We start from the raw sequence: 12,373 nt of genomic DNA, 5'->3' as shown, positions 1-12,373 counted from the left end.
CCTAGAGGTTAAATATATACGTGTGTCTAGGGGTTTTTTCAATAATCCTTATTTTTCTGAAAGAAACAACTATAACAAAATAAGAATAGATCCCCATAGGTTGTATCAATACTCGAAATGACTCAGTGTGGTCCGAATCACATATAACAACTCTCTAATTTTCTAAAAATTAAGAGTAAACTTTTAATGTATTTTTTTATACTAGATAAACACTTTTTTTATGACAAAATGCACACTAATTACTTAAGGGATAGACAAAGTTTTATAAATTCATGTTTAATTGTAAAAAGATATGCATATGTCATTGTAGGAAATAGAAAAGTCATTTACATAATAACTCTCTAATTTTCTAAATATCAGTGTGGTTCGAATCACATATAACAACTCTCTAATTTTCTAAAAATTAAGAGTAAACTTTTAATGCATTTTTTTATACTAGATAAATACTTTTTTTATGACAAAATGCACACTAGTTACTTAAGGGATAGACAAAGTTTTATAAATTCATGTTTAATTGTAAAAAGATATGCATATGTCATTGTAGGACATAGAAAAGTCATTTACATAATAACTCTCTAATTTTCTAAATATCAACAATGGGTCCTACTCTCTCTTATGTAATTTATATGTATTTTATAACAAATAGATATTCATCTAGTATATAAAATTAATGCATTTAGTTTTAAGACTCTAAACTTTCCATTATTAAAAATAAGTGTATTTTTCTGTAAATTAATAGTCTCACGTAGATGCAACATAGTATGCATTATACATGTGCATCGCCTACCTTTATAATCTATACATCAAAGACATTTAGAATCTATGTGTTTATATTGCATCTAATCTTTAGATTATTTTTCAGAATACTTCAATCATCGAAGACCAAGATGAACAGTGAATAAGATGAAAGAGATGTTTAATGAAGAAACTATCTTCTAAAATTGCCGAATGATATTTTAAAAGAGAAAGAATATTTGAATTGTTAGTGATTAAAATAGAAAATGGAAGAAAAATGAGATAAGAAGAATGAGAGGAAGAAAATGACCGAAGAATCGGAGGAAGAGATGGAAGGAAGAAAATGATGAGGAGTAGGTATCTAGAAAATCATGCTAAGGAAGAGGATATGGCATTTTTTTTCTTAGTTTGTTAAGTCTAAATTTGTAAATGAGATAATAAGATAATTTGTCAGATATTAGTACAATTGTTTTAGGACACCATAGTTTTTTTTTTTTAAATTTGTTAGGAGTAAATTGGTAGAAAACACTTAGAAATTTCAATCGGATAACTAGGGGTATAACTTTGCCATATGGATAATCGATGGGCTTCGCAAATCGCCGGTAATTTGCTCATGATTTACCTGATTCTTATCGCATCAGTTTTCACCGAGAGTTGCTGTCCCCAAAGCCCTAATTCCCACAGCCACCTACAGCCCTTCTTTCACCCTCTCCTTCCTCTCACTCCTCTCTAACCGTCCTTGGATACCATCCTCCTCCTCCCTGTTCCTTCTCACCCTTCCTCCACGACCTCTCCTCGTCGTCCACGACCTCTTCGCTCACCTCCAAACCGGTTTGAGGTCGATCTGTCTCATCGTCTCCTCGATTCGACCTCCTTGTCGCTTCTCCGCGAGCCTCCATCGTCATTTCCGTCCTCCCCATTGCCTCCGCTCGCACCTTCTTCGACGAGAGCTGCTACTGCGCTTGTTCGATATCCATCCGCTGTCGTTCATGGCCGAGCCGTCTTTCATAGGCCCTCTGTCACTTTGATTCGCAATTCCTGTTGTATAATCTTATTCGGTATCATTGCATTGTTGGGATGACTTTCTCAGCTGCTTCGATGGATGCTTCTGAAGAGCGGTATGGATTTCCAAGCCGTTTCTAACTCTTTACTTAGAAAAAGTCAAATTTTGATACCATGACTGAGAAGGTTAAAATTTTGAAACAGAATTTGATACACTTGATGTCGTAAAACGCTTATGCGAGAAAAAAAAATATCAATAAAAAGGTTTAGCTTTGTATAAGAAAAATTTAAGAAAGGAAACATTATAGATTTTGATATCAAGAAGCTTGCTTTTTATAAGAGCGGGGTTTAATTCTTTGAGAACAAAATTTAAATCCTTTTATGCTAAAGATTTGGCTCTTACTACTAAAAGGATCATGCTCATGGGATTTGTCGTTTCTGGATTTGCAGTTACAGGCCTGGACCAGATTTTGAAGAGGAGACGAAGGGACCACTCCTCGATATCTCCTTGACAGAATCGAAAGAGCTTTGGCTCATCCAGTGGCCGTTCAACCAAGTACTATTTCTGTTCTAGATGTGTTTATCTTCCAATGGCATCTGCATTTGAGATGGGACATGATACTATTTATTGTACTGCAGTTACAGCCTGCTGATTTCCATGGAAAGGAACTTTCTCTCAAGCTACATGGTGATGGGCAGTTGGGCAGCTTTGAGTTTTCATCTGGTGAGATGTAAGGCATGCTCTGTAGTTTGAATTCTGGAGTGAGGTTGAATTTTGAATACACACACACACACACACACGTACACTTTTTTTCTTTTCTCTATTATAATCTCTCCTTCATCCAATAGAGTTGAATAGTTTATTGAAGTATTATTACTTGAATTGATTCATGTGCTGATATGAAACGCCATCTGTCATTACTACTGTTGAGTAGTAAATAAGATATGGTTCTACTGTTATTAATCCCTCCGATGATAACAGGGAAGTCATATGAAGTTGTCAGCTTTGCAGCTCAAGAACCTGACGCGATGGTCTTCCTAGCATCAGGGTCAGAATCAAAAGTTGGTATGAGCTAATGGATTTTATACTTTCAGTATGTATTTGATTTTATACATATTATATGTATGTTTGTGTGCATGAGTGTATCTTTATTAATTTTACTTTTCTGCTTATCCATTTCATGTGTATGCATATATGAATAGCATGCTTTATTGTATATTATATGCATTTATTTTTGTGCATAGGTATATGGAGTATTCTGAAGGAGTCTGCAATTTGAACATCTTAAAAGGATTCTTTTGAGACTCATATTAGAACCATTATCAGTAGCTTTTACCTGATTTTACCTTAGACATTAGTACTCCGATGTGTTGGAGCAAGCTTAGCGATTATGTGCTAGCCATTTCAGGCATCTTGTTCCATTATTTTGTTCACCTATAATGTCGTGACTGGCCTGATATGTAGAAATTTTCTTGGATCTGCATGACTTTGTTCATAAAATATTAGCATGTGATTCTTTATTACAGAGAAGCAGAGATTTCTGATAATTACAAAAGGTAAGGATCCTTATACCTCAGAATTTAGAAATATTTCCACTATCATTAGTAAACCAACTTGACATGAGTATTTTTCTGTGACATCCTGTTATGTAACCAGTTCTGATTTACAGTGTGTTCTAAGGGTTTTATTTTTTCCGTCTTTTATTTGATCTCCTGGAGCTTTGCAGCATGTTAATTATCATCTTAAATTGTACTTGGGTTAGCATCTTCAAGTTCAGCCACATCTGGCACTGTACTGTGGTTAATTGTTTCTTCTTGGAAATAATAGAAGAATCTTTATTGCATTTTGGCAATGTTAAAACTTGTAGACATGCATTTAAAACAAAGCAAATAATTTCCCCATCACTTTAGAGTTTAGAATGACCATTTTCCATTTTCTCTTCTTCTTTTGATTTGTGTTATACTCCTTTGGTATCGCATCATATTTGGATTGTCACAGGCCACCAAATTGTACTGTTATTTAATGAAATTCATGGTTAAAAGATTTCACTGTAACCAAACTAACAGCTTATAGAGCAGCCTTGTGTACAGATTCTTTATTCTTTAGTTCCTTTCTTGATTAATTCTCCTTTGCAGTTATCTATTCTTCATATTACAAGTTAGTTGTGGGACTTTTGGCTTCTGAGAATATTCTTTATTTTGAATATTATAATACCATTTGATATTGATATATAACTAGAGTACCTCATTGACAAGAAAGAAAGGGGTGATATATCATGTTGTCATTTCAACTTTCATTGATCATGCTTGCTTTCTTGCTCTATAATGCTGAGTGTTGTTGATGTCCTCATAGATATGTTTTGTATGTTTACACTGTTAATCTGCTCAGTATGCTGATGCAACTCAATTTTGATTTTTAATAAGCCTTGTTTTTGTTTAGATATTCCTGTAGGGAAGGTCTCACGTCGAGTCTGTTTAGTCCGCTATCCAGAGCCTAAAGAATTGGAGAAAGCTGGTTTTGCTAATATTAATTTGAGCACTCAGAGATCTGAAGGTAATTCTTTTCTTTTAAAATTCCTGCTCATGTTGTAAATATATATCAAATCAATTCTTAGAAAGTGTTGGATCATCAATCATCATTTAGAGTGCACCATTGCATTAGTGCATTTTTGTTGACAAGTGTACAAACATAGTTATTCCCCTATTTAGTACTTTTGCAGCTATTAAATATGCATCATGATTTAAAGAAGTCATCCCAAGTGGGAGCATTTATCTCACCTTGGAATAAGTCTTCTACATGTCGATGCACAACAAATGATGAGAAGTGTTAAATTTTTGTCAAAAGTTTTGACACTTTACTGACAAAATTCAGTCCAAACTCCATATATATACACATATATATGCGCACTGGCATGCGTGCTTGCATATGTCAGTTTTGCACGCTGGCAGTAATTTAACTATTTTTTTTTAAATCATGTTCTAGGTTCTTCTAGAAAGAGCATGTCTCGTCATTCAGTAACTCCATTGAAGCACAGAGGCTTGCTGGAAACAGATGGAATATCTCATGATAGTGTTGGACAAAGAAGTCAAGGATCTTCTAACAGGCAAAAGAAACGCGAGGTCAGCACACGACATTCTGAGATGTCTGGGAGGTCTTCTGAACAATTTACTCACGCCTCTGATATGGATACACAGATCACAATTACCCCATCAGAAACTGAGCCGTCTCATTCAGAGAAGCTGAAAAAGAAGAAAAAGAAGATCAAGGGTTGAGGCGTAGTGTAGGTTGATTTTTGTTTGTTGAGATGAACTTGGGTTTTGCAGATTGTCAAGAGCAACCTTTATAGCATATAACTTATATAATATGTTAACAGTTTGGCTGTAGCTTCTTTTTCCAGAAATATTTGTCTTCACCTTTTTACCGTAAGTTAATGAGGTTGCTTTCTATATCAAACCATGCATATCTGAGTTCTATATCAAACCATGCATATCTGAGTTCTATATCAAACCATGCATACCTTTTTACCGTAAGTTAATGAGGTTGTTTTTCTCCCTTTGGTACCAAAATATAACTGCTAGGTATGCTTTTGTTTGGGAAAGTTTCAGCTAGTATGGCCGGCCATGCTTCGGTGCGTGCACCATTGTCTTCTTTCCTCCCTCTTTGTTAGCCATTTTGAGAGGGCTGGCTTGTTAGCCAAACCCTAAATCTCTTGTATTTTTTTTTTCTCTTGCTTATTCTTCTTCCTCACCAAAAGTGTTCAATTTTTGAGTGCATGTTGTCGAGATATCATCGAAACAACGACACCTTGCTGATCGATCCACAAAAGAATCATTTATCTTCTCCTTCGATTACTTTAAATTCTACCGTGCAGATCATCATTCATTGTTAGAGAAATTCACTGGTCAACAACCTCATGTGTTGCTGCACTGGTCTGAGTAGTTTTACCTTGTTGCCCTTGTGGCATGGAACTATTTTTCGGGCACTCTAGGCTTTTAGAGAGTTTACACCATGTAGTCTCGCTGCCAATTTCTGAACAATTGAAATGTAGCCTTCGTTGCTAGTTTCTCAATGTATTTTTGACATCGCCTTGAATCTCGGTTGCATTCCTCTATCTAGTCGCCTTTATCTCCTCCTTATTGTGAACTAGCCAGGGCTGGTTGGTTTAGTCGAGTCTGGTTGGTTGGTTTAATTTAGCTGAGTTGAGTCTAGTCTAGGATTGCTTGAAGACTAAATAACCTAGCATGGGATAGCCACTATAAAAATGATGTGGTGAGCACCTCAAGAAGGCAATAAGAATTACCCTAATTTATTCCTTTCCTTTCACTCTCTCTCCCTCTCTCTCTCTCAAAGCTAGCAGCACTCTCCTAACAAGGCCACCAATTGAACCTGCCAATCCCAACCCAAGTTAACCCAACACTTTAGCTCGCCTCACCTCGGTAACTGCATTGCCATCTTCCTCTCTCACATCACTATCACCTCCATCTCCTTCACCTTGGTAATCTCGTCGCCATCTTCCTCAACTCACATAACCCCCATCTCCTTTACGCTCGCCAACCACCTACCTACCTTCCCCACCCAAGCTCCTTCCATCTCCTCACCCTCACAACCCAACAACTCACAGTCACCGATCTGAGCTCAACCAACAGCTCCATCACCTAGCTCATTGTCGACCTTATCACCTATCTCATTGTCGACTGCGATAGTGGTATCGGAGCAATTGATCCCCGGCCATGACCACCATGCGAACAATGACAAACTAGTGAGCTATTGCCAATAATGGATGGCAACCCTATGACCACCACCAATGTCCCCGCCGCGGTCAAGGTCGAGGCCTACTCAAGCACGCCGAGCACACCTTCGATGGAAGGAGGGGCGCAACTAGAGCTTATAGCGACCCTTCTCCTCCAGCGACTGCTTGACCTCCAAGAGTAATCGCAAGAGGAGATGTAGGGTGTGAGGGACGACCTGCGGACAGCCGCACAAGTCTTTCCGTCCACTAGAGCCACCGCAATGACCTACGTCGGCCTGGGTACTACCTTCATCCGCCGACCTCTCTTCTTCCATATCCACCTACCTCGAAAGCCCCCTTCACTTCGATCAGCCATGGATGGGAGGAGGGCGAAACTAGCAGGGGAACCAGCCGACCACAAGGCCTACAACAACCCTCGCCGCGAGCCGTACTGATTTGCAGTAGATAGGCCACGGCTTGCAATCCCCTTCTCCAGCCCACGACCCATAACAGTACAGCCTAGAGGGCTTCTCGCCGAAGCCGGTGCCAACTTGGGCAGCTACTAGTTACGGCGAGCCTTTGCTGCCACAACCTCTCGACCCATAGCTTCCCTTCATCCATTTTTTTTTGACCAGGGAAGATGTCAAACTGATCCAAGGGCCCCCTCGTGAGTGGCCGCACCTCGGCCTACCTCCAAGGACGGGTTATCCCTGGGCGGTTGCCGCTAGGCTGGGGGGCACCACCAACCCCACTAGATCCTAGGACTCACCCTCAAGCCCACTATGGACAAGAGGGAGGAGGATGGGATCACAGATGTGGATGGGATTTAGAAGGAGACAACGCCACACTAAAGGACCCTTAAGTGAATCGGGAGGACTCTAGGCTGCATCACGGTAGGGATGATCAGAGGCGGCGTGCACCAGAAGTGCACATCATACACCCCACCCATGATCAGACTCGAGGTGACCTATGAACCCAACCGCGGCAATGACATTCGCAGGCGTGCTACTTGGCTCGACTTTCTATGATTCCAAAAAGGTAAACCATTAGATTGGATTTTTTGAGCTGAGTAGTTTTTTGAGTATTAGGGCACAAGGGAAGATGCGAAGGTGTTGTTGGTGAACTTCCATTTGGAAGAGGCTACCTTACACTAGTACCAGTCGATAAGCGGCCATCAGATGTTCGAGTCATGGACTGAGTTCATAGAGGGGCTCTTAAGACGATTTGGGACCTCTAGCTTCGAGGACTATCATGCCACACTCTCCAAAATGGTTTATCGAACATCTGTAGCTACGTACCAAGAGGAGTTCAAGTGCGTGAGTAGTCAGTGCTAACCCCTTTGGCCACAGGCTTGCAAGAGGAGGTCGAGGTCAATGTCCTCTCCTTATGACCTTAGACCTTGAGCGAGGCCTTTGAGGATGCCATAGAAGCACGCGGCTCTGAGGACCTCATGGACTAGTCAGGACAATCGAATTCCCCCATGTGTACTAGATGGGGGTGGAGGGCCGACAGCTGCTCCGAGGGCTACTCATGCCCTCTTTGGTGCGAGGACAACACAAAGACTGGTTGTGAGACCCGAAGGAGGAGGGGCATGACCTATAGTCCGTACTCTCACGCCTACATAGGTGGAGGAGCGACGGGCTAAGGTGTTGTACTTTTGATGCGATACGTGGCTCACTTCGGGCCACCATTGCGCTAGAGCCACTAGGAGTGTGATGTTGTTTGACGGTCATGAGGAGACAAGCGAGGAGTTGATGGAGGATGACGTGGCTGCCGAGGATCTGATAGAGGCTAAGGGCAAGGGCCTAGTGGAAGATATATTCGCCGAGATCTCCATGCATGCTTAATTGGGGACGAGCGCCCCGAAAATCCTACGGGTGGACGGGGTGGTCAAGAAGCATAGTGTACACATACTTATTAATACCAGGAGTACGCATAACTTCTTGGACGAGAGGCTTGTGCAGAGGATTGGCTTGGAGGCCAAGCCCACCATTGGTTTTGAGGTGACCATCGAAGACGGCACGAAGCTCCGAGCAAAAAATGTTTGTCGGGGGCCTATTGAGGGTGCTGGGACACAACTTCATAGTGGACTTATACCCCCTGGCACTCTGTGGGATAGACATCGTCTTGGGCACCCAATGTGATGTGATTCGGACTTTACAAAGTCGTCTCGAGCATGGATACACCCTATGGGATCTTTTCTTATTGTGTTTAGTTATTTATTTCAGAAAAATAAGAATTTTGTATGTCGCATTCGAACACGGAAGGGGATGCATTCGAACATCCATGCGAGTACTTGCAAGTGTTCACATCGAGAGAGAATGCAATTTCTGCGTTCGAACGCGCCGACCCCATTCGAACGCCTGCATGCAAACGCCTACATACATTCGCATTAGTAGAGAATATGAAATACGCATTCAAATGCGCTCCACCTTGTTCGAATTTGTCGACAAGAATTCACTATTTCTAGGGTTAATAATTATCATTTTTCGCTTGTTTGGTTAAGGTGTGGATGGGAACCAAAAGATTATAATGAATGAATATTGAGTTCTATCCCCTTTCTTGTCTCTCTACCCTAATCTTGCTTCCCCTTCCTTCAAGCCCTAGCCGTGTGCCATCTCAACGTCGATGATCTTCTAATCTCCGTCGTTTGTTAGTCCTCCCTCCTACTTGGAATCTCAGCCCCTTCTCCTTCTTCAACCTTATCCCCAAAATACCTCAAGCCATCCACCCCCATCGCCATTACCATCTCTAACCTCATCATCACCACCACTTGTCACTTTCACCCTCACCCTACCTTAATATATTTTTGTTCTAGTTGTATTTAGAATCTATGAAGGGCGTAAATATCAAAAACATAGATAAGAAAGTTACGGATTGACCACTCTTAGTTTTGTAATATTCTGACTAAGGTAGAATATCTAGTGAATATTTTCTCTCGACTGCACAAGCTACTTTCCTACAATCTGATAGGCTTTGATACCAAATTGATAGGCTCTGATACCAATTGATGAGCTCTAATACCAATTGATGTGATCTGGAACCAAACGATCAGCTACGGAGCAATTCCTTAAGATCTGAATTTATTGTAGGAAGCAGTCCGCACAACCATGGGAAAATATTCGTCAAATATTTTTCGGTAGTCAAAAAATTACGAAACCAATTTGGATATATCCTTAACTTTTCGATCTACAACTTTTGTATTTACGCCCTTCAAAGATTCAAACTATAGAAGGGACAAAAATACAGAATAACGTGGGTGATGGTGGTGGTGACGGGTGAAGTGGATGTTAGGGTTATGGATGGGTATGGAGATAAGGGTGGATTGTGGAAGTGATTAAGGGAAGTAGACGAGGGGAATAAAGTGGTTGAGATCCCAAATAAGAGGGGTGGTTTGATAGTCGAGGGAGATTAGAAGCGAGGAGAAGCTTTGTCAACGGTAGATGTGGAAGGATGGTGAAGAGGGAGGAGGGAGAAGTCTAGAGAGAAGATTGGAGGCAAGAAATTAATAATCCAATAGCATATTAAAGTTAGCTGTCTTCTACATATTTATAGAGGCTAGCCAACAAGTCCTAAAACAATATGAAACCCTAATTCTAGAGGATTCCCATCAATCGCGTTTGAACGTGCCCGATCGTGTTCGAACGCAGTCAAAAAGTCCTATCTCTGGATGTGCGAACGCGATACAGGCGTTCGAATGCGAGTGTTAGAACTCGCCCGACCGCGTTCAAATGCATAATATGCGTCCTCTGTATTTGCGAACCTAATGTAGGCGTTCACAAGGCCGTTCGAACGTGACCCCACCTGCGTTCAAACGCAACCTATAGGAATTTTATTTTAATAAAAGTAAACATCTAATGCAATAAAAAAAGATCCTAACTAAGTGTATCAGTCCACCACGCTTCCCCACCTTGCCCTCAAGGTGAAAAGTCAGGGAAACACTCTAAGATATTAGTCTCCAACTCCCATATCATCTTATCAGATGGCTTGTTAAGCCACTCAACTAGAATCTCCATCTCCAATCTGATACCATATCATCATCGGCGTCTAGCAAGTACTTGAACTGGCTCTACGATCTCTATCTCCTCCAATGGCTTTGGTAGAACCGATTTGAGAATCTTATGATCTCCAATGCGCTCTCTTAATAATGAAATATGAAAGACAAGGTGCACTCTCGACCTCTCTAGCAGCTCCAAATGATATGCAATCGCACCAATATGCTCCAACACTCGAAATGGATAAAAGTAGCGATGTGCTAACTTTTGGTTACGCATCGAACGCTAGGTCACACGTCGATACGTTTGCACCCTCACAAACACCCAACTGCCGATGTTGAACTCCTGCTCCCTATGGTTATGATCATAAACTTGCTTCATACGGTTTTGAGCAAGTTTAAGATGAGCACGCAACTTCCTCAATGTAGCGTCTTTATCCAGCAATGCTAAGTCCACCTCCGTCTAATCTACCGATGCCACTGGATCATAAATGCGTAATGTCGGAGCCGTGCGTCCATATACCACCTCAAATGGAGTCATGCCAATGCTGCTATGATAGGCGGTGTTATGAGACCACTCTACCCACGATAAGAACTCCAACTATCGTCTCGACATCTCTTCAACAAAGCATCTCAAATACTGCTCAATACCTCGAATAATTATCTCGGTTTGGCCATCCGTCTGTGGATGGTAGGCCGAACTGAAGTTTAATTGAGTCCCTTGCAATCTGGAAAACGCAGTCCAAAAGTCGCCCATAAATACACGATCACGATCCCAAACAATCATGTGTGGCATGCCATGTAATCGATCAATATCTATAACAAAAATTTCAGCCACCGATTTAGCTAAAAACGGATGTGACAATGCCGAAAAGTGTACATACTTACTCAATCTGTCAACCACTACATAGATAACAGAATAACCACGTACCAGCGAAAGACCCTCTATGAAGTCTATAGAAATGTCTTCCCAAACACAGTTCGGTATAGGTAAAGGTTGTAGTAATCTGGCCGGTTTCAATGTGGTTGCTTAGCCCTTTGACAGACTTATCAAGCACGAACAAAGCTCCTCACATCCTGCCTTAATCCTAATCACGTGCAACTCTGAGATATTCTCCTATAAGTCCTTAAGACACCCTCATGACCAGCCTCTGGAGTGTGGTGGAAGTGCTCCAACAATTTCTGCCGCAATCTATCATTTGCGGGCACTCGAATGCATCCGCGGTCCAATTGTAAATCACCTCGATTCTCCAACTCGGGATGGCGCTCCGAATCATCCATCACCTCCTGCAACAATCTTAAAATATCTAGGTCAGATGTACATGCATACCTCAGCTCGTCAAGGAAGGGAAAGGTAGGAGATGAATAGGCTGCAAGCTCGGCGGTATTGGATTGTCGTGATAGTACATCCGCCGCCCTATTTTCTGTTCCCTTCTTGTATTGGATTTCATAATCATACCGCAATAATTTTGTGACCCATCGCTGCTGTGCCGGAGTGTGTATGCGTTATCCCATAAAGTATGGAAGGCTCCTTTGATCGGTTTGGATAATGAATCGTCTACCAATCAAATAAGGCGTCCACTTTATTAGCGCATGCAGAATTGTCAACATCTCTCTCTCATAAGTTGATAATTGCTAATATCTTTGTGATAAAGCCTTACAAAGAAAGGCTATGAGACGTCCTTCTTGCATTAGTACAGCTCCTATGCCAACATCCGACGCATCACATTTCACAATGAATTCTTTCGTGAAGTCCGGCAGCACTAAAATGGGTGCCGTCGTCATTGCTGTTTTCAATTTTTCAAAGGCTAAAGTGGCTTCATCCGTCCATCTAAAAGAGTTCTTTTTCAACAAAGAAGTGAGAGGAGCAGCGATCTTGCCATATCCAACGATGAATCGGCGATAATATTCA

The 12,373-nt window shown here is 41.2% G+C and overlaps 1 protein-coding gene across 1 annotated transcript; it reads left to right on the top strand.

The window, feature by feature from the left end:
* Positions 1 to 1,349: 1,349 nt before the first annotated feature.
* On the top strand, positions 1,350 to 5,186 carry LOC140771486 (uncharacterized). Its single transcript, XM_073113065.1, has 6 exons — positions 1,350 to 1,853; positions 2,188 to 2,293; positions 2,377 to 2,461; positions 2,720 to 2,803; positions 4,178 to 4,291; positions 4,721 to 5,186. The coding sequence occupies exons 1-6, from the start codon at positions 1,813 to 1,815 to the stop codon at positions 5,008 to 5,010; spliced, it is 720 nt and encodes a 239-aa protein (XP_072969166.1). The 5' UTR covers positions 1,350 to 1,812; the 3' UTR covers positions 5,011 to 5,186.
* Positions 5,187 to 12,373: the final 7,187 nt, after the last annotated feature.

Source organism: Typha angustifolia, chromosome 11 (genome assembly GCF_048772165.1).
Source record: "Typha angustifolia cultivar Huaian chromosome 11, ASM4877216v1, whole genome shotgun sequence".
NCBI classification, from domain to species: Eukaryota; Viridiplantae; Streptophyta; class Magnoliopsida; order Poales; family Typhaceae; genus Typha; species Typha angustifolia.
This window is presented reverse-complemented; position numbering and strand designations above follow the sequence as displayed.